General features: G+C 44.0%; 1 protein-coding gene across 1 annotated transcript in view; it reads left to right on the forward strand.

The window, feature by feature from the left end:
- Window positions 1-23,398, forward strand: part of CEP20 (centrosomal protein 20) — a 295,453-nt gene that overhangs the window by 69,134 nt on the left and 202,921 nt on the right. Inside the window, exon 2 of the mRNA XM_069647116.1 lies at window positions 18,282-18,479. Within this exon, the coding sequence (XP_069503217.1) occupies window positions 18,282-18,479 (198 nt within the window). The remainder of the gene's footprint in view (window positions 1-18,281; window positions 18,480-23,398) is intronic.

Consider the following 23,398-nt stretch of genomic DNA (forward strand, 5'->3'; position numbering starts at 1 on the left):
CTCTGGTTAGATTAGTGTGCTCCCGCACAGTGGCGTCTGCCTCGCTGTGGTTGTTGTATTGTGCCTCCATTTTGGATTCAGGTTTGTGGTATATTCCAGGGACGGGTGCCCCCTTGGGCTGCTTACTTTCTTGAGATGGATTGCTTTTCCACCTTGGGGTTAGGTGTATATGTAGATATATATATATTCATTCCTGGGGCAGATGACCTCCTGGTGTCTGGTTAGAATTGTTGTTGTGTTGCGACACGTAATGGCGTCTACCTCTCCAATTCAGTCAAATTCAAGGCAGCGTTATCTTAACCATTATAGTTCTAGTGTGGCTAAATTCAGTCGCAGTGTTATCTACCTCATTACAGTTCTAGAGTGGTTACATTCGACAGTAGCGTTGCCTGACTCAGTACAGTTCTTGTGCAACTAAATTTAACAGCAGCGTTACCTGATTCAGATTCATTCTATGGTGGCTTACTTCAGTAGCAGTGTTATCTAGAACAATTAGAGTTCGAGGGTGGCTAAATGCAACAGCATCATTGCCTAATTCAGTGCAATTGTAGTGTGACTAAATCAAAGGACAGCCGATTCAAATTGTGGCAAACTTCTGAGTGCAGCTAGATTCAATGCAGTGGCAAAATTCAAAGGACAGCAGGATTTTTATTAGTGGCATGCTTCACAGGGCAGCAGGATTTAAAACTGTGCCAGATTCAGAGCGCAGCTAAATTCAACATATTGGCAAAATTTGTGGGTAGTAGGATTTAAAATGGTGGCAGACTACAGAGGCAGCTAGATTCGGTGCAGAGGCTACTCTCCCAATGCAGCTAAATTCAATACAGTGGTAAACTTCAAAGGGCAGTATTAAAACAGTGACAAGATTTCTGGCTGTGCACCCAATTCTTCCCACCATACCTACTTGTTGAAGTAGACTGGAGACTGTGTCAGCAGGGCACCCAGGGTGAACAGGCAAACATATGGTGGAGGCACCAAAGGAGGTGCCCTCTGTCTGCCCTTTAGCCGGCTGCCCGGGCAAGGATACTCTGGGGGCACCCATAAAGAGGGGATGAGGAATGGTCAGCCATCTGATCAGCCAATCGTGGGGGATGAGGGGGCGGTCCATGGGAGTGAGCAAGGGAGGAAGGAAGGAAGGAAGGAGGGCGGGCAGGGAACAGGGAAGCGTGTGTGGCCTGTAGCCCTAGAAACAAAACTCACCGAACAGACCGGTGGGTCTGAGGAGCGTGTCGCCTGCAGGGCTCAGAAATGAGCGTGTGCAGCATCAGCTGGTTGGAGCGAAAAGGGCTCAATTTCTTTTATTGGAGTGGCATAAACTTTACCCATAAAATGTGGGAGCTCAAACCAACCAATGGGTTAAAATGGAAAATTTTATTGCACACTTCCTGTGGAAAAAATTGGGTAATAAGCCACAGTTTACATTTGGTCTGTTAGGGTAAAATATGACAAACTCCATTGTATGCCAAATCACAAAACGTGCAGTGTTATTTTCATTAGGCTTTTGCGTGCAATATGTGTCATTATTTTGCCAATGTAAAACTTAAATCATAACCATGCTGGACCAATATATACCAGTATTTCCTCATAAGAATATACTCATGTTTGTATTGTCCATAATGTCAGCATTACAAGAAAACCTGTCCATGCGGGCTCTGCCAATATATGCTAGTATCCCACGTAAGAACATACTCCTGTTGGATTTGCCCATATTGGCAGTTAGAAATGTCATGCAACGCTAAAAAAAATTATTTAAATTCTGGCCGCACCAGGGGAGGCCACTATGGCTATGCTAAAAAAAAAAAAGAGAAGTGTCTTGTTGACTCTGCTCATAATGTCAGTAAAAAATACTGTCCTGCAACAATAGCAAAACATTACTTTTTTATTTTTTTAATTGGTTTTAATCAAGAAAACCTTGATTTTTGAACTTAAAACAAAAAATATGAAGTAAATTTCATATGGTTTGTTCCAATTCAATTACAAATAAAACGAATAATATGCAATTCATATAAAAACACAATTCAAATATAAAATACATCACATAACATCATAAAATATACATCATCTAAATAGAAAATATAATGTTCATATTTACAGCGGGACTCTTGTTCTGGAGATCACAATTTGCTCTGAATTACTATTTTTTCTAGTAACCGTAAACCATATAAAAAGTTTAGAAAGGCAAATCTAACCGGCCTCCTTGTACAATGATATAATAGCTCCCACAGTTTTGCACTAGCTACCTTTCGGTAGCCCTCAAACAAATGTTCAAAAAATATAATTCTCTGAGGAAGCAATACTGAACCTTTGTTGCATAGATGTTTCAACGTTCGGGAGTGTCTTACAAAATCGACATGGCAACTCATTCGCTGATAACATTCTGCGTCTGACTAGAACTTCATGTGCTTGCAAGATGTTTAGGCGAAAGCGCAGAAAATAATTTCTCCGACGTGGATTAGGAAACCTGGTTAAGTAGCTTTCAACTATGCCATACCGTTTCAAGGCAAAAGGATTGTCAACAAATGTACGATATTTGGAACATGCGCTCCTTGTTTGGATCCAATCATGTTCCCATAAATTCTTTTTGGCTTTATCTGGGTTTTCAAGCAGTAAGGTTAAAGATAAACTCCCTCAGGGTCAGCCGCTTCTCGAAGCAACGAGCTGGGGGTAGATCTCTCTCCGCGGCAGGGGCCTCCGTCTGGAACAGCCTTCCTGCCTCCCTGAAACTTGAGGAGAACCATCTCCGGTTCCGGAAGCACCTCAAAACCTTCCTCTTCACTTCTGCTTTCTCTCTCCCTCTCTGCTTTCTCTCTCCCTCTCCCCTGCTAAATTCTTCACCTAAACTGCACTGATTCTGCAACTGGGCCACTCTCACCGACCTCGGTCCTGGGCCCAGTCACTCTTCACTTGCACTGCTTCCCTGGCAACCCCTGCACTGCGGGACTGTCTCTGTATCCCTACAGCCTCCCCTCCCCCCAGCACTTGTCTGCACTTACCTTGCACTTGCCACCAGCTGGCTCTATTTATTTATTATTTTATTTCTATTCTACTTATTTGTACTGCACTCCCCCCTCCCCCTCCCTCTTCCCCTTGCACTTTTCCCTTCCCCCTACCCCTGCACTTGCGCGGTCTGAATGACACCTGGCCTAGTAGGATCGTTGTCTGTCTTCCCCTTGTTCACCCCTCCCTGCCTCGTCGCGCCTTGAAACACTTGTGTATAGGCGCGTTACAAATGCCATATATCATATCATATACCTATGTTGTTGATGATTTTCTGCGCTTTCTTTCTCCAAACCGTAGGAAAAGCATCTGTCGATGTTAAAAGGTAACTTGAGACAATGCTTAATAGACCAATATTGTTAGAAGCCATCACACATTTCCTATAAAGTGAACATAGTTTCCACTTGTAGGAGGCATAAAGTGATGGCAATCCCAATTGATGCCTAAGTATACATATAGGTTCGGATAATGGCAGATTCAGGACACGCTTCCAATAGCACCCCTTTATAGTTGCCCAATAATCATATGGTTTCCTCACAAATGCCTCAGTTCCATACGTGATAACCGGAATACATTTTTGTTTGTAGTAGATAATAATGGGTGTTAATGAAAATCTGCAATATTTAACTAATCGTGCTTGAGACATGGCTGTTAGTACTTTTTGCTTGACATGGTGATCGTTGGCATTTTGACTCCGATGAGTTATATATGTGCCTAGATAAATATACGATGAAACTGAATTCAAAGTCATTGTCTGCAATGGCCATCGATGACTAGCAAACTGCTGTTTGGGAGTGCCAAATTGAATCACTTTTGTTTTCATTAGATTAATTACTATACAGTTTTTCTTAGTGTATATATATCCATGGCGCCCAACAGCGCTCGCAGGCCATTTGGGGTCTTTGGGAATAATACCATGTTATCCGCATAGAGTAGGAATTTGACTTGCACGCCATTAATTTTTGGGGGATCTGCTATGACAACTTCAAAATGGGAACCTATATCCGAGATTAAAAAAATTAAACCTAGCTGATTCTAACAGACAATCCTGTTTTAAACCCCGAGCAGTCTGAATTGGATCTGACAATAAGCCTTCGTTGTTTAACATTGTTTAGCAAAACATTAAATGGAAGACAGCCTGTTGTTGCCAAGGAGTAACCCAAATGCACTCCTATAGGACTTGGTGCCTTAAGTTCAATTGTAGCCTTTCTTGACAATTTAAACAATTTAGACAAAGAGATTTCGGTGTGTTTAATTTTACATTCAGACGTTTTTTCAACAGAAAATTATTTAAAGCTTTTTCAAAATACAAACAAAAAACATTATGCTCATCCAGCTCGTGGTTTCACATGGAACATTAAACTCAAAAACTATTTCCACATAAAACAGCTTAATAGGAGTCATAACAGAATATACAACAACTGACTCTCCTTAATGCCGACCCATTTCGGATAAGGGCTGTAAAGCTGTCTTCTTAAATATATCTACAAAAATAGTATTATGTTAAACCATTGTACTATTTTGTGCATCCAAATTCAATAACGTGTATGTTTATCTCATTGACTTCTTTGGTTTGCTTAGTGTCAACGTTTATGCATGCCTAAAACAAAATAAATTCTATCATGGCTAAAATAACTGTCCCAGATCTACTAACAGGACTCTTGTTCATAATACAAATCATTTAAAAAGTTAATACTTCCTCCTCTGCAACAATTTAGGAAAACATAGTGTTAGCCTCCTTTCAATAAGCTAGTTAGTGATTACCCCCACTTCTACAGTACTTACTCAGTAAGGGTTAACAACTTTGCAGACAACGAGGCAGCAGACTGGCAAATCCAGTTGAGTGCCCTGTGTCCGTATTTTTAAGGCATTGTTTGTCACGTGTTTGCTATCTGATCCATAAGTAGCGAGTGATCCGTTACAAAACTCGGTGCCGTCTTGGAATATCATACTCCAGCTTCATATGCCTCAATATCAATGTGGGAAGTCCGTTGTGACCTGGGTATGGGAATGCTAGACAAACATCTCCTAAAACTGAGCAAGCAATTCTAAGAAGAATTGAATCGGAAAGAAAACCCCCTGATCAGGAATCTTGTTGGTATCTCCACAAACTCATGACCGCTACCCACGCCCGGTTGCAGTATTGATATATATTTCTTATCATTCAGCTAATGCAATGGCCTATTCCACATGCCGCTTGTTAGAAAACCTAAGGCAACTGATATGCTCGATTTTATTTATGCCCCGGGGTCCCGCTCATATGGAGCAAGCTCACGTGTCTCAGACTTTGGCGCACGGGCAACAAAGCTGTAGACCGGGAATGTGCCCTGCGCCCGTAGTTACTATTGCTCTGGTGTGTATTTCCACTAGAAACCGACAGCCTGCAGATGACATGTAGTCCATTCAAATTGTGGGGTGATCCTCCCTGAGGCAGCATGAAGGGACTTAAAGTGTAAAATGGATGACTTTTTTCACTGCTTCATTCTCTCTAGAAGTAAGAGGCTGCTGCAGGGTGCACATGTTTTCGTGGATCAGAAAAGATGATCTCGTAATTTACTGACTGTACTCTAGTTCTGATGCCCAGGCTATGGGTTATCCGTACTTTCAGTGGTATACTGTCCTATAGCTGTAACCACATATTATGGTTAATTGCATGGCTCTGACTGCATTCCCAATAACTCTTCCATTGCCAATGGCGCCATTACCTCAAGAGTCCAATGACCCACAGGTTCTAGGGCCTTCCCCTCACATTTATTTTGCATTACTCTTAGTCTAGCAATTTACTGTGGCTAGAGCATCCCACCACACTTTAATTGGATGCCAACAGTAAACGAGATTGGAAGTAGAAATTGACAACATATACAAATAATAGAGTGGGTCTCAAGTGGCAGCCCAATCCCGTGTTGGGTTTGTCAATCTGAGCTAAGGGCCCTTATTCTTTTCCTGTCATGCCATTGGAAAGAGGTCAAAATACAACTAATTCGACTAGCAAACGTTTTTATTTGTAAAAACCACCCTACATGAAGCCAGTGCTTATATACAGTTCTGTGGGGTCGTTTTTACAGTTGCACTAAACTGCTAGTTTGGTCAGGATTAGATCTGCCCTTGATCACGTAGATACAGAAGCCAAATGACTTTAGCGCATCTGCATGCAGAAATGCCTTTCTGTGCTTCTTTTATCGAAACCATGTACGTGATGGCCATTTAATCAGTAAGCCAAATCCTTTTTTGTATCTTGTTCTCATCGGCACCACACCAACCAAACTCCAGCAGTGTATTGTAGGGGCTACTAAGCAGGGTAGGCAAAGAATTTTCACAAGATGGTTCTACGTTTATTTGCCGACTTGATTAATCATGTACATTGTGCGTGCACTTTTGGTAGAAATGCGCCTGTTCACATTTTTTTAATGGGGGGTGGGGGTTCCCCCCCAAACCACTGCTTTAAAATTCAAACAAAATCATTTTGGCAACAAGTGCACGAATAAAGTGCGCACAATTAAAAGCTAGTCGGCAAACGTACGCACGAGATTCCTGGCTATTTGGACCGAAGTGACGGGCCAGTTAGGCCTTATTAAGGGTTTGTGTCACACGCCTGTTTGTCCACAATGTCTGTCTTCTAGTGTCTACTAGAACTGAACAAAATGGACAAGAACACTAAGCACACCGTGTTATGTCTGATATTCTAAATGTATTATAATCTAGTAATAAAACTAATTATGAGTTTAACACTATAGCGAGTTCAAGGCAGGGGCGCCGAGTACGGGGGGCTCCGGGGCCCGAGCCCTCCAGCAAAATCAAGTCGGGGCTGAGCCCCCCAGGCCGGAGAGAAGTGATGCAGCGTCGCTGGCCCTTTCCATCGATACTGCATCACTTCTCTCTGGCCGGGTATAATCGCGAAAATGTCTTAAGCCCTCCCCTCTAGGACTCATATTGGTGTATGGTCCTTGAGGGGAGGGCTTAGGGCAGCGGTATTCAAACTGTGGGGTGCGCCACTCTGGTGGGCCGCAGCCTCATGCCCAGGGGGCGCGCATCCACAGTTTGAAAAGGAAAAAAAAAGAGGATAAATTACCAAAGGATCGGGCTGTTGCTTCAACAAGTAGCAGCCCGATCCACGGCCCCTGCCACACATGCTTAGTGCGACAGGGGCCGGACCTTTGTGAGGCCTGGGGCTCCATTAACAGCCTATTTATGAAGACATAAGAAGGTGTGTGCTTTTTATTTTCTTCATGAATAGGCTCCTAATGGAGCCTGAGGCCCCAAAAAGGCCCGGCCTCTGTCACAATATGGGTTGTGGCCAGGGCCGGCCATTGGGGTCCCAGTGCCCTGGGCGAATTGGCACCCCCCTCCTTCCCCCGTGCACCCCTGGTCAAAAGGGGGCAGGGCCAAGAAGTGGCTTTTTTAAATTTTTTTTTTTTTACCTCCTCGCTCAGCACCCTGTTATTAGATGAGCTCTGCCACCGCAGAGTCATTTAATAATAATAATGAGGTGCCTGACACGCCTTCTGACACTATGCCAGCTCGGGGAAGCCCTTGAAGGACTGCCCCAAGCTGGCATAGTGGGGGGCTAATGTCTCCTTTTGTTGTTGAAGGTGTTGCGGCGAAGGGGCGCATTTGGTGACAATCGGGTGCTGAGTACCCGATTGTCATTGAATATGCTCGCCTGCCGCGCCTTCTCCCTCTACGCCAGCTCGGGGAGCCCTTGAAAGACTTTGCCGAGCTGGCGTGGCGGGGGCTATTGGTGCCCTGGGGGGCGTGGCACCCCGGACGGTCGCCTGGCTCGCCCCTCCCTAAGGCCGGGCCTGGTTGTGGCAGCAGTGGTGTGGAACTGGCCAAGTGTCACAGAAGTGCTAGAACATATTTTGGGCACAGGCACCTACTGTTTTACAAATTAAGTACTTGGTATACAAATGCAGTTGCAATTAAATGTTCATTAAAAAAGTATGCCCTCAAGAGTATGCTATCACAGAGAAACGGGGACCCCAAAGCCAGTTCAACTACCCACTTCCATGTGTGCTACTGAACAGGTAGAGGTAAGTCGAGAGCCAACCAACCTCTTTCTCCTATCTGTCCTACTGTACCATACAAATAAGGGGGATCACTCTCCTGCAGCCTTTCTTCCAGTCATTGATTCTTGATGATTTACTGGTGCAGTTACAAAAAAGGATTTTTTGGGGGTTCATTTTGTTTACAAAAGTAGCACATTGCTAAAACCCCCTGGCTGCCAGTTCGTTGTCCTTGGAGCGACCCAGGCTCCCTACCCCCTGAGAGCCACCAACCTTGGGTGCTGTTTTATAACAAATGAGACGCAGACCGAACAATAACTGCGTGAGTCAACCGAGAGATGAATGCACTCCTGCTCCATTCAGAGAGAGGCTTTGAAAATGTAGCTCTGACAAATTAGAGAATTGCGGGGGCAAAGAAGCACTGCACATCTCCACTCCATCTTCATGGGTTTATGGTTGCCGCCTGAAAGGTTGCCAGCAGCTAAACTGCCAACCTGTCCCAACTCCATGCTCGTGTCCTAGTCCCTGGTCAACCAAGCCCTGTGAACTCATAGGCCGCATACGAACCACAGAAGTCGTTTTACCGCCCGTCCTGAACGTCTGTTTCTTGCACTAGTGCTATTAACACGTGCAGCTCCAAGGTATAATATTAACAACCAGTGTTTGTGGGTAAAGGGCTGGCATAAAGTCTCTATGTTTAAGACCCCTGGCTTTAAGGAACAGGAAGTAAAATAATCCATGAAATTAACATAAGTATGACGTTCCTGGATCTACATGGGTAGAATAAAAGTAGACTAGAAGATCAACAGACTGGGGGCATCAAGTTTATGTAGGATGGAATGGTGGGGGTCTGAGTCACCTGAGGAGACGGGTATTTTACAGGTCTGAAACCTGGTAATCCACTTTACTATAAAAGACAACATGGAGAGGGTTGATGTCTCTGTGTGGCCTGTAAATCTGCAGAGATACCACCAAACAGTACTACCATTACTGCCACTTAGTCTGGCGGTATTACTGCCGGATTACAAGTGGTGGTAGGCAGTGTTAGTCCCCATTAATTGGAGTCCATAGGACTCCATGGTGGATTTCAGCGGTATTACTGTTTGTAGTAATTTTGCTGGTGGTAATACCCCAAATTGTTCTATTTTGGGCGGTATGGTGGAGGAAATACCTGGCTGGAGGATTTTCCTCCACCTTTGCCCTCAAACTCATAGTTGGGCGGTGCGATAATGTGGCTCTATAAGGTATTACCAGTGTTGCCAGTCAGAACTCATTTACCTCAGCAATGTATTCAGTTTTCTGATTTTTGTTCTGACGCTTACAATGTGCGATTTGCATTACAAGCTGTGTGCCGCAGACTGCTTCCACCCTAAGCGGGGGAGAAGTTAGGACTGTGGGGACTGAGACGGCAGGACTTTACAACCTTTTGACAGGAGGGGCCTTCACTGAGCCTTGGGGGGGGGGGGAGGACATCACCTTCCATGGGATATGGTACAGTATAATCACCTCATTGCTTTCTAACACTGGTTCCTCTACATTAGCCTCTTGCTGACATAGAAGAGTTTATAGCTGTTCAGTCGGAATTCAGTGGTTAAGATCTGTGCTGGCCTGCCATCTTGAGATAAACAGCAGCTATTAATCTTAAATTTGTCGCCATCGCAGTCTCACTTCTCCCACAGCAACAACATAGCCTGCTTGCCAGTGCCTGATAATCCCAAAATTCTCTTTAATTTCATGCACAGCTGCATTTTATTTTTGCAAGGTTATTTTACTCACTGAATGCTGAAAAAGTGTTTTAAGTCTGGACTTTATTAACTGGGTGCATGTAATTGCAGCTCAAGCACTCTTTACAATCTAAACTAGAGGTGTGTTTACAATGTTGATTGTTCCAAAATACATCTTCTAGTGTGTTGCTTTGGGTCAGGTGGCCCCCTTAAGCTGTACACAATGATACATTGTCTGGTTGACATACTATATGATTTGTGTATTTTATAAAGGAAACTAAGACCACTAGAACCAGGGTAGGTGTCGGGCATGCACGCATGCACAAATGGCTTTAACTGGACAGGTATCTGGGCAGTTAAAGGCACATTTGCAAAGGCACATCTGCAACAAAGCGGATACTTTCCTGGGTATTTGATGGCAATGTTTTGTTACCTGGGCTTTTGATGGCAATCCATGGTAGTGGCACAAGTACCTGGGCAGATTTTCAGTCCTTATTGATGGAGCATGCAGCTAGGTATTTGATGGCAGAGAGGTAAATACCTGGGTAGTTGATCACAATCCTTAGCAATGGAGTAAATGCCTGGGCAGCTGATGGTAATCCTTGATTAGGGTGAAAGCCATGGCAGTTGATGGCAATGGGGCAAGTTCCTGGGTATTTTTTGGCAACCATTGTCCATGGCCCAGGTTCCTGGTCAGTTGCCGTTCCTTCTTGGCAATATTGCAAACATCTAGGTAGTTTACTTGACAATTCTGCCAGCACCTGATTAGTAGCTGGGAATGGAGGATGGTCCTGGCAGTTGATGACCATTTCTGCGATGCAAAGCCGGACCAAGGAGGGGGATATCGGAGTACGTGGCTGATGCCCTCCTCTCCAGTGGCCGTCCTTCTGCCATGATGGCACTTTCCAGGACCCTCGGTTGGGCAGCCTGTGCTGGCAAAGGAGCTAAACCTGTTGGCTTTGCTAAAGCTAATTTTAAAGCTGTCACTGTTAATTCCAGTAATCGCAGTCCTGTGTTTTGATCACAATGGGCAACATCTGGGAAGGGCCACATGGCTATGGCTATGGCTATGGACCACTTTGGCTATGGACTACTTTGTTTTGTGTCGCTACACCGAGTTGTGTTCTTGATGGGGCGGGCTGTCATTTGAGTAAATTGGAATATTTCAGTGAATGGTGTTTTTTATTTTGCACACTTAATTCTCTCTGCATCCGTCTACAGTAACCTCAAACAAGCATTGGCAATGCCAACCGTTTGGGCTTTTGTGCAGGCAGTGCAAGGCACTTGCCAGGCACAGCCATAGTGGTATTAAATGGCCATTGATTGTAGCAGGTGCAAAATGATGCGAGTACCAAGGCCTCTAATAGCAGTCCCTGATAAATGAAGTGTATGCTCGTTTCTTGGAAGGTAAGACGTTATTAAGATTAAGTGGGGTGTACTTTTTTTTTTTTTTAACTGACTCCTTCATTTTTTGAATAAAGGGTGTTTCAAATGAATGTTGAAAACCAGGAAAGTGGGAGTTTTTAAAACATGGAGACAACCATGGCTACAACATTTAGATCCGAGTGCTTCCATCAGTCCCAAACATCACCTGGGTGCAGGGTGAGCCTGGGTAACTGCTTTTTAACATTGTACACTACTTTACCAGAATTTCTGGTAAACTACAATGTTAAAAGCAGTTAATTCTAATCTCCCAAGTCTGAAACCACACTTGATTGCATTATATTTCATCCAGGATTGCATTATACTTCAGCAGCACATCTGATGTGTCCACTGAAAGGTTTAAGATTAAGCTAGATCCCTAAATCTATCTGGTTACCCAGAGGTAACATCTTAGCAAATGTCACCTGTGGCTGGCCAATCTACAGCAGCACTATTGTAAGTTTGAATTGTTGATGTTTTACTGAACTATGGCACCACACACGTCTTGCTTTGTAGTTTTTAATCGGGAAACGTCTTTACTTCTCGTTTCCCTTGAATTGAGAACTTTTTTTTGGTGGTGGTACTCCACCTTGCAGCTGTACCTTCTGTTTAGCAAGCATTTTATTCTCCCATCCTAGTTGTGATGCTGGATGATTATAGAGCGGTGGAGTAGGGGCAGTGATTTCCTACTGAAATGCAACTCGAAGGCTTAAATCTCCTTCTTTCCTGACTTTAGTATATGCAGTGCATGCTAGCCAATGTTTCCACTGTTCTGCGCTGCGTGCGCCAACAAGTTGATGACTACATGCAAATTTGCGGTCATATAACTGCCAGTGATGTCACTTCCTGTATTTGGGCCTCTGTAGTTCTAGAAAAACAATAGAACAGATCACCTAATTAAGGTTCATGTAACAATTTTACAAAAATATGTTCAGTCAATGCAATTACCAAATAAATAAATGTTTCCAAAAAAAACTACATTCAAAGTAAATACAATTTCCAAAGTCTACTAGACACCAAGCAAAACTTTCACCCCCATTATTGGAGACCCCTCTCCTCTGGTGGGACTCAATGCTGGGACTCAAATGCTGGAACTGAACTCCCTAGATATGGTTTCCCAATAGGAGTTTCTCCTTTCTTTCTGCTTTTCACGTTGTTCAAAAGGAATATGTGTCTACCTTTCTTGACCACTGAGTATATGGGTGTACTGGCTCTAATGTTCCCAGTATTCTGACTGGGAGGATGACTGTTTGCCATGGACCCCAGGAACATGTATTTTCATAGTTTTGTGTGAAGGTCACACATGAGACATCTGTGTCCTTGAGGGACCTGAAATCAGCACCAAACATTCAGCTTTGACCCGTTAGGTGGCTGACCTGTCTAGGGAGTCTACATGTGCTGCCATCTGGTGATTGGTTGGCAAGAGTTTGCCAGATCAGGATGCCACTCTTCCTTTACCCAGTGACCTGTCTTCTATTTAGTTTGGTGTTGTCTCATTACACATTTATGGCATTTCAGGACGCCTTCTGCACTTTCAGTCTCTTACCCTAAAAACAGTGTGGTAATTCTAGAGGTTTCTATGTCTAAAGGCATCCTGCTTTTAAGTGTTCCCTCGTACCTAACTGTAAATCAGGGCTGTTACACAATTTCTGTTAGCTTTTGGGTCGGGGTACAGACCTACAACACATGCACGACCTGATCTCTCAGTTGGTAAAGTAAGTTAGTTGACCTCCTAGTTATCCCAAAGAGTCAACAATTTTAGCGATGTTGACATGTCTCGTTTTGGCGGCAGTGGTCTGAATCGCCATGCACAGTACATGGGGGGCGTCTATGGTTTTGCTTATATCCCGTGAGCTGAATCTGAAGTGGAGAGAAGCAACCATTTGAGATCAATGAGATTTATTTTTCATGAACTACCATTGTCTACCAACCTGTGCTGATCTATGAACAGGATCCAATGCACGTTTTACATCAGTGAAGCAGTTGGGCGTGACACAGGCTCCCTGTGTATCTATTGAATAATGTGGTGGAAAACATAATCTTTCTGACAATGATTGTCAGTGGAGGTAGAGCAGCTTCTCAGCAGAGCAGATTGGCTCCTACCACATATAACAGGAAATACCCAACTAAGTGCGCTTACCAATCATTGGTGTTTTTTTTTCTGGAAGCTGAGTCACCTGTCATTGGCTTTGACGCCACTTACTCATTCTTGGGCATGTTTTGGAAATAAATCATCCTTTGGTTGTTTCATGAGGAGCCTCCGAAAAACCCATCAACTATTTTGCAAGGCTCGAGTGTCCCCTCAATCAAGTTCTACCCACTTGTGCCTCGAAGCTCTGAACAGACGTCCGTGTTCCAGAAGATTGTGGGATGGTAAGTTGTCTTTCAGAGTTTGACGAGGACATCCCCAAAGCTGGCAAGCAAGAAACTGGTTAACACATGTGCATAATTAATTAAAGAAAGAGCTGGCCTATAGAGAAATTGTATAGGAAGCGACAGTTAGTCAAAGTTGAATAGAAAGCAGAGTATTTGGTGTCACTGAAAAGGGATATCTGAAAGCAAATCCAGATGGAGCCAAGTCCTAGGAATAAGGCGGGGCAGTTACGAGACAAACAAATGGGCAAATTCAGAAAACCAGGCAGCACACAGATCAGAGGCAGCAAACCCAGGGAATGAAGCACATCCCAAATCGGAAAGCTACTTTGTAGAGGAAGAAGCCTGTGTGGAATTTCATGGCAGTGCAACAAGTAGAAAGTCGGGCATTGAAGCTGTTTAAGGAACCCTTGCAAGGTCTAATGCACTTGAAAAGTGGCAGTGGCTGCTCTAGTTCAGGAAGAGGGCTATCGGGAGGTGCCAACTATTAAATGTACTGCTTGGATGGGGGCTGACCCTTATGGTGCAACCTGTAACCTCATGGAGAATGGCATTGTAGGCACAAAGTGATGGGTAGAAGGTTTTGACTAAATCGTGACTGCAAGCATTACCCCCTAACAACCTACACATGGCTGTATGGGCCACGACTGGTTTGCAAATTGCCGTTCCCCCTCCAGATAGGATAAAACGTAAATCGCACAGATGGCTGACCAGAGCAGTAATGGTAGCCGTGATTCAGTCAAAGTCGTGCATCCATCATGTTTGCAGTGCAAATATGCCACCCGAATGAAAGATGTCGCAAATAAAACCCAGTTATGTTACATTCCATTACTTTTTGATTTTAATCTCTTTCCCCTACAGAATAATGCATTTCCCATATCAACCTTTATTGCTCACCTATCCTCAAGAAGGGAAACGTACACAGTAGTTAATTTTAATATATGTTGAAACGGGCCTCAGTTTGTTGACGCACCTGCTGTAGCAAATTTGTGGTGAAGCTATGGGTCACAAATGTATATCTTAGAAGTGCTGGAAAATTATGTAATTCTTCTGAGGCTGCTCATGGGCTTAAACGTTAAGGGAGCTACTTCTAGACCCCCTGCAGTCAAAAGAGGGAACTGCAAGCAGTATCTACATGTTCTGGTTGGTGAGAGGGGATAAAATCTAAAGCAATGTAGAAATCCAGTAAGTCTCTGGATTATGCAAGCAGTCCCCATGCCTAAAATGCATCTATTCGCCTCCACTACCCCACTAACAAATTAGTAAGTGGAGACCCCCATGGGTCCGATTTTGCTCAGAGCAAACTCGAGTTAGGAGACTTCTTCTACAGTCAAGGCCTATGCAAGCCCCCAAATAATCAGTACTCAATTTATTTCGCATTTCTGTTAGGTGGCAATATGGCTCCAAAGTGATGAGTCCTGATCAAGCTAAGCAAGAATTCAGCATGTGATGTGCACTAACTACATAAATTATATGCAGCAAAACAAACAACTTAGTCAATAAAACCATGTATGAGTGGGGCTTTTTTGAAGTTCAGACTTCACAGAAGAACTTCTAGGTGGTCTCACTTGTAGCAGCCAAAGAAAATGAGATCCATTTATTTAATTTTAATTTTCGTTTAGCGCTGCCCCTGCCCAGAGGGTTTTGGTGTGCCTTACATGGTTCACAGTTTGAAAAGGTGGGAGTTGAAAAAGGAAGCTACAAAATGTTTAGGAATGGTTTGGAAAGGATAGGAAGATTAGGATAAACAATTGGTAGCAGTGGAGGAGGGCAGGGTTATGTGTGTGGAAACCGGTATGTTTCAGGTTCTTTCTGAAGGTGGTGATGGAGGATACAGTGCGTATGTGAAGAGGCAGGGGCTGTTCCATGCCATGGGTGTTCAGTGGAACAATGCTTGTTTGTGTGTGCATGTGCGTTTGCATACTGGAATGTGTAGAACGTGTTGGCTTGCTTGTTTTGTGTTTGTGTGAGTGATGGGTTTGAGTTTGTCATGAAGGTAAGAAGGAGTTTTGAGGTGGATGGCTTTAGGTAGCATTATTTATCCAGGATCACGCAGATTAATCAAGCCAAGTCCAGTAACGCTTTATTTTCAGCACACAGCCATAAAAGCAAACACAATCACAAATACAGCACCTATCCCACACATAACGTTCACGGTATACATTTAAAACAATTTTGATTAAGAACAGAGCTGGATATATAATTTTAAAAGGTATTCAATCCATAGGAACCCCGCAGCAGGAACAAAAATATACAGTTTATCATGTTAGTGAAATTTCAGTTTCAACTATGTTATTAGTACTTATTTCATGTGTACTTAACCTAAAAATTACCATATTGCTAAAACTACCCAAAGGCCAGCGTCCCAGATTTTAAAAAATGGGGAGAACACATTCACAGCCCTATCCTCATGCCATACACTCAATTGCATTTTCTCACTGTTTATTCACTGGTACTTAACTTTTTCTATTGGAACTCACGATCTGGATGCTCTTTGATTATTGTTACTGTTGGTTTGCCAATGTTTCATTGACCCAGCTTTGAAGAAGACACGTTCTTGTGGTTGAAACATGTGTTGGCTGTTACAACTCATAAATACATCAAACTATTAAATCACAAACAAGTTGTCTACCACTGCCTTTCCATGTGCATAGTTGTCTTTGGTACTAGGCTATCACATGCACAAATATTAGGTAGTGGAATAGTACATCTGTCAATCACAAGTTGTACCTTCTCCACTTGACAAGTACTGCAAGTGTTCAAACTTGAATGGGAGGGTGGCTGTTAGTCCTTCCAATGTCATCTCTGGCGTAGCTGTTTCTGCCTCTTCGGCGCAACCTGCCCAAAACCTAATATACTTAAGATTGGAGTCTGGCACAAGCTGGGTTTGATTTTGATTAATTTCTTACGCGCACCAGACAGATAACTGTATTCGGGTGCAGATGTTAACTAAAAATTGGATGGACAAGGTTGTATCCCAGGCTCCTATGTTGCAACATACTAGCATACATGTCGATGTTCTGCAATGGTCTGTTGTACCAGCTGAAGAGGGCAGAATCTGCTGCAGGAGGAGATGTTCCTGTGAGGGGTTTGAATAGGTAGCTCTCAGCTGTAGGTTGGGGCAGCAGAGACCTGCCCAATAACCCAAGTTAAAGGACCAGGATAATTCTCTGGCTAGCACACCCACTGCATCTCCCAACCCTTCCACTCGCTTGGCCTTAGATTTTCGATGATGAAAATGGTGGTGGTGGTGTTGATGATGTAGAGGCTAAAGGGTTTTTAGATGCACGGTACTAGCCAAAAACAAAAGAGGGGATGGCTAGATGGTTTGGAATTAATCCTAACCTCTGGCATTGCTCTGGGCAACCCTCCGGACCATCGTTCTTCGCCTGCCAAGCCATTACAAAAGGAAAAAGACCATATGCAAATCAGGCTTGGTCCTAGCCCAAAAGGGGCAGGTACTAGCCTGGCATAAAGTCCATCCCCACCTGCATTGTCTGCATGGATACAGCACACTATTTTTCACACGCCAACCGTTCATTATCACTCACCAAGGGCATGGCATGAGCCCTAAGCGAAAGTCAGTGGCACATTATCATAGGCTAAGCACCTTGTGGAAAGGTTTAATAGAGTACTGAAAGGAGGAGTGATAACTGCTCTCCTTAATGGACATCTGGTCCAAGATCAAATGGGTTAGGTCCTGGAAATGTTCAGAAACTCTCCTAACACAGTGTCAGAGGATGCCCCTTTTGAGTTTGTGAGGCATACTTACTTGAGGCCGCAGTGGGTAGTTAGGAAAACCTGGTTGCCTCAAAGACCAGATATAGATTAGGAAAGTCTCCTCAAGAAAGTATGCAAGAATCAAGATGCCACTAAAGCTCACCATGATGCCAAAAGGAAGGTCCTATTTTCAAATGGGGCAAAAGGGCTTGTGCATCTTTCCAGGCCACTTCCTTGGTTTGTTTCTGCACACTTCTCCTTGCTGGACAGGGAAGAAAGGGTCATGGTCTAGCTTGCCATCCTGCCACATCTTCGTTGTGTGTCCTGTGCATGCCTGCTTCATCATTTTTCTTTCTGCCCTGGTTCACGTTTACCCTCTATCCCCTTTCCCTTGTTGGGGTAAGGAGAAGGATGTGTTAGGTTTTCTCTATGCCTGAGGCGGATGGAACTCTGAGCGAGTGTATTTGTGTGAATTGGTAGTGTTCATGTTACTGTTCTAGCCATGTATTCCATCTGTGTCAGTTAAGTAATTTAAATCTTGCTCCCCTTCGGGATGGATGCCGGGGACATTTGCTCCTTGTAACCTTGCTTGTTGTGCGCTGCGGAAGGTTACACTAGATCAAGCTGTTGATTTGCCTATTTTGGTTGTGGCAGCAGCAAGTCATTTGTAGTAGGAGTTCTAATTCACTGCATGCTGAGGCCTGATGACAAGGGTACACAACACTTCTTGAAAATTATACATCAGCATTTTAAGGGTTGGATGCAGCTTTGTTGTCACTCCTTTTTGCCATTTTGCGTATCTTTTACCTTGTGTATTTTATGATTTTTTTTTGTTGCACCGTTATAGTTTCTTTGAATCTAAAATGTCATTCTAATGTGCCTGAACAATATATTTTTTTTACTGATACAAGGACATGTACATAAAGTATTGACCCTGGGGTCAAGGAAACCGTAATTTCCATAACCGTCTCAAATTGAAAGTGATGATTATGGCATGGTGGGTCTTAAAGACTGTTTAATAAGGTATTTCTTTTCTTAATAGTTGTAAAAGACACATTGGAAAAAAGAGGTGTACTTGGACAAATAAAAGCAAGAATCCGCGCAGAGGTGTTCAATGCATTGGATGATCAAAGCGAACCACGTCCACATCTTTCTCATGAAAATCTACTGATCAATGAGCTTATCCGAGAATACTTGGAATTTAACAAATACCGTTACACCGCCTCCATTTTAAGTGCAGGTAACCTGTTTCCATGCTACCTAAAGTTTAAAAAAAAGTAAACGCTTGTGACAGTCCCTATAGAATCATAGCAAGATCATGCACATACAATCCAATTAATTTTTGTTTCACCCGAGCTGCTTGCTTTAAAATTTAAATATTTATTCATAGTTAATTCAAGATTCATTATCTATGTTATGGTATTCTTGCTTATAAGGCGCCAAAGCCCTTGGGCATCCAGGCGCCGAACAGAGGACAGAACTACAGAACGGGGATCTCCGATTTCTATGCAAAGGGAAACCAGTTCCATTATAGTCTATGGATTTCCCCCCCCCTCAGGGTATCTGATACATTTTGCTACTTTTATCCAGACTCTTAGGCTGTTATTACTGTAGAACAGAACATTTTTTTCAAAGCATAGATAACATTATGGTAGCCTAGACCCAGCACCATCAGTGCCTAGGCCCTTAGCCTTCTTATGTATGTATTTATTTTTTTGGACATTTGTAATACACAGGTGTTTACCGGCGCCACGTTTCCATGCAGCAACTTCCATACCTCTGTCCCTTCTCCCTGTTGCACCAGATGTGAATGTTTCTCCAGAGCATTTTCTTTGTCTTTGAATTTTTGCAATTTCGCTGCATATACCACAATTGATCCGTTTTAAATAATGCTGCGGCTACTCTGTGGAATTCTGACCCATACCCTTCTGATCTGCCTCTTGCTTAGGTGATGCCAGCCCAGCCAACATCTTCAAGGACTGCTCAGGCTGCCTTACTCCCTTGATTACTAAGAATGTAAATGTATCCTTGTAGGACCCTGCAATGGCTAGCAACTATTAACCCATCACTAATGTTCCTTTTATGCTGGAAATCCTTGACAGAATTGCGTACTTAGCTGCAGAAGTTTTAGACACACAACCTTCTTGACATCGCCAGTCTGGCTTCCGTGCCAAGCATGGGACGGAAACTGCTTTGCTGGACATAAAGTCTAATTAAAGAATTTAAAAACAAAATAAAAAAAAGGTCTAACATGGTGGGTATTATTGATAAAGGCTACACTGCCCTCTAATTGCTTCTGTAGTTTTCATCTGCCTTCGATTTGATGGACTATACCCTGCTAGCCAGAAGACTGGTTGAAGTCGCAAGATGCTGAGGCAGTGCTGCTGCTTGAATCGAGTCCTTTTTGAGCTCCAGTCTGCAAGACTTGCGACAAATGACTTTCAAGCTTTCCCTGTCCATCTTACTTGCAGGGATCCTTACTTGCAGGGTTCCTTCCTATCTCCAAATCATTTAATGTCTATTCCCAGCCTTTTGTGACCTTTTGGACAGTGTGGGGGCCAGTTACACAAATTATGATGACACTCTGATATTACTCGAACATTCGGGTGACTATGCCAGGACTCTCTTGCCATCAATCAGATTTATACCTTGATTCAGTCCTGGATGGCATTCATTTCATTAGCACTCAATGACAGCAAGATTGAACTTTTCATTGTGGCTTCTGGTCCTAACTTGAGAAAACTGGACTCCTGCTACAATCAGTTTGTGATAGCTGGCAGCCCCATCAGTCGCTCCTCATGTTAAAACTCTTGAGTATTCTTTGACTCTCAATTGTCGTTCAATAAACACACTTCCCAGTTCTGCTCTTTCTGTGCCTATTTTACCTGTTTGCTGAGACCGATTCAGCCAGATCTGTCTGATTGGGGAATAGATCTCATATTGCCGCTGCACTCATCAACTGCAGGTTGGACTAGTGTAACAGCTTGCTGGCGGTTATTTGTATGGCTAACCTGATAAAACTGCAGGCAATCCAGAATGGGGTTGTGCAGTTAGTATGCGGGTTTGGTAGGCAAGATCATTTCACCGCAGCTAGACGCTCCCTTCAATGGCTTCCGGTGAAGCATAGGATCCAGCATACAGCCATCACTCCGACTCCTAAATGTCGGTCTGGAAATGCTCCCCGTTATCTGGTGGATCACCTGAAAGACGCGCCTTGTAGGAGATTGCTTTGCTATAATGACATCAAAATGCTCTTCAAACTCGGTTCAAACTGCAAAAATACAGGGCAATCAGATTTGGCACCTGAGCTTCCAGTGCATAGAATGAGCCTCCAACACACTACGGGACATTCCATGTCTGACTCAATTTAAAAAGGCAATGAAGAACCAGCTCTTCAACAAAGGAGTTGACTAGTTGCTTCGAGCCTAGCTCTACCTTCATTTGTTTCTCCTATTTTTTGTTTTTGTTTGTTACATATTTGTTTTATGTGCGCCCTGAGGCGTGTTTATTCAAAATAAAAAATCTGTCGGCAGTGCCTCTGCCCTGGCTTAATTGGCCTATTCTGCTCCCTTTGGACAGCTTTCCAATTGGGCCCTCATAAACAGCTTTCACCTCCCGTTGGAACTTTTCAATGAAGATGACCCTCTGGTCTTCAAGGTAACAAGGTCGTAGACCTGTTTTATCAGATCCATCAAAACTCAGTGATTTGTTCTTTCCAAGCAAGTCACGGGTAGTGGTTTGTTACAGAACCTTTGCCAAGGTTCCAATGAGGTCTTCTGAAAGTCTCTCTTGAGATCACCTGGAGTTTCCTGCTTCTGGATTGCGCTCAGGGACCACAACGTGGCCTTTCTTTTAGGCAGATAACCAAGGCCACGCAGCTAGTTCCAGACATTGTTCTGAGACCTGCATGGGCCCCCTTATCCAGACTTTTTCTCATGACTCAGAGTAGATCATGTATGTGACATACTCTCTTTCTGGTCTATCCCTTTTTATATAGTACTGTTCTTTTTGACCTGCTTGTCCTGACAGGGCAAAGGATACAACCAAAGAATCAAGTTCATGGCAGTGCCTGCTACCATTCGGGAGGTTGAGGGACACTTGGCACCCATTTAAGTAGAGACTGAGGTGCGCAAACACCTGAACCACAAGAGGTAGAAGTTAAAATAAAGTTGACCCACCATTGAGTCCTTCAGTTGAAACTCTCCAACTATGCAGCAGGAAGCAAAGTTCCCCTAGACTAAGAACAAAAACTCTGCTGTGAAAAGCCCCAATCATAGAGCCCCACTTCTCTTTGGCCTATTCTAAATGTCTATGTCCCTCTGGTTGGGGATGAATGAGGGTGGGGAGAAGCAGATGTCTCCATGATGTTCTTTAAGCAGAGAACTCCTGGTCTATTCGGGCCAGTCCTGGCACACACTATTATGGGGAGAAGGTTATACCTCTTGAGGTTGATCCTTGAACATATGATCTAATGCTGGCCCCCCAACGTAGACGCCTGTGTGTGATCTGGGGGACGATGACGAGGTGTCAGCATCCGTTTCTGTTCAGTGCATCAATATTCAGAGGCCTTTTGCTCACTTTCACCAGTCGGTCTATTCACTCCAGTAATCACCCCATCACAGCCCTTTTTGGGCTCTGAGGGAAGTTGGGCTTTAAGCACTATTCTGTGTTTCTCTGGTGTGGGACACTGCATCACGAATGGGAATGCCGGTGTGCCAGCTGCCTACTTCCTTGTGAACCTCTGTTTGTTTGGCTGCAGTCACAAATGGGTGCACGTGCCCCTTGCCACCTGAACTCATTTACTGGGCCTTCGGCGGTAGTCTCAAGATAGAATGCTGGAAGAGACTATGATGTGTGACTGGATGAGGGATTACATAACTGACAACACTGGTCTCTATTCAAACTGCACTCTGCTGGTTCGGGGTGAGCTCCTGCCTCTTTGACCTAATCGTGTAGATTGAAATTCCAGCAAAGGCAGGTGGATAACCACCTGACATGGATTGTTTGCTAGAGGAGTACAATGAAGACGGTTTACTGAAATACAATTGCTTCCTTTCTTGTTGAGGTCCCACTATGTGTTGGGACTCAATCAAGCCATAAGTGAAACATTCCCCAGATAAACCCAAATGAAACAAATGATCATACCTAGAGGTTGTTGAATAAGGGGTCCTTCCACAAACTTTGTAGGACTCCATAGAGCCCATAGAACCACATGGAGAAAATGGTGGCCAACACAAGACTTCATGGTCTGTAAACAACCAAAGTGTATGCCCTCAAAGTCAGGGGCCATGCAAGGTATTGTAACAAGTCCTTGGATCTCATCCCTTCTCCAATGGGGGGGGGCTGCAGTCCCCCTGTTGGTGGTGTACTATGGGAGGATCACATAAGGGAAATCCCTTATGGGACGAGGGATGACTTTAAGGGAGAATGCGGTATGCAAATACCCCATTATCCATTCCCTTACCCTATTCTGGGCAACCCAGTCCCTCCCTCGTCTATGTATTGTTGAAAGGTAGAAGATACCAATTCCTTACCTTACACAGAGATGAGGGAGAATAGCGACATGTGAACACTGTAACTGAAAAACTGAGATGAAGAGAAATGAAGAATAACGAGCAAAGTCCAAATAGCACATTCTAGTCAATCTGGACAATCTGAAGTACAAAGGAGTATAAAAACAGGACTGGGAATGGCGTTGAGCCCTCGCGGGAGGATCCGCGAGAGCTAGCAGAGACCAGAGAGACAGAAGAACGCTGACCGAAACACCGAAACCTGGGAGGAGAAACTCTGGGTGTCGCGTTGCAGCAGACTGGAGAATGCGAGAGGGAAACGTTGTATTCCCAGAAGAAGATTCCAACTGCAGAGCCACCGCAGAACAACCATGAAGGTTGGGGAAGCCCCACAGCAGACAGCAGGCGCCTGGGAAGACCTAAGACCATCGCGGACCGGGAAGAAAGGTACGCTGCTTGTCGGGGAGGCGCATGGGTTCCATGAAGTTGGTGGGGAAACCCGCAAGGGTGAGCAAAACCCAGAAGACAGGGGCTGGTACCCTGACTGAGGAAAGAGAACTTTAAAAATCACTCATTGGTTCTTGGCAGGGGAGTATACCAAGTATAGCAGAAAACTGAATAGAAGTCAGAAAGTCAACCCACATGAGGA

Source organism: Ambystoma mexicanum, chromosome 2q (assembly GCF_040938575.1).
Source record: "Ambystoma mexicanum isolate Mex_15411 chromosome 2q, UKY_AmexF1_1, whole genome shotgun sequence".
In the NCBI taxonomy this organism is placed as follows: Eukaryota; Metazoa; Chordata; class Amphibia; order Caudata; family Ambystomatidae; genus Ambystoma; species Ambystoma mexicanum.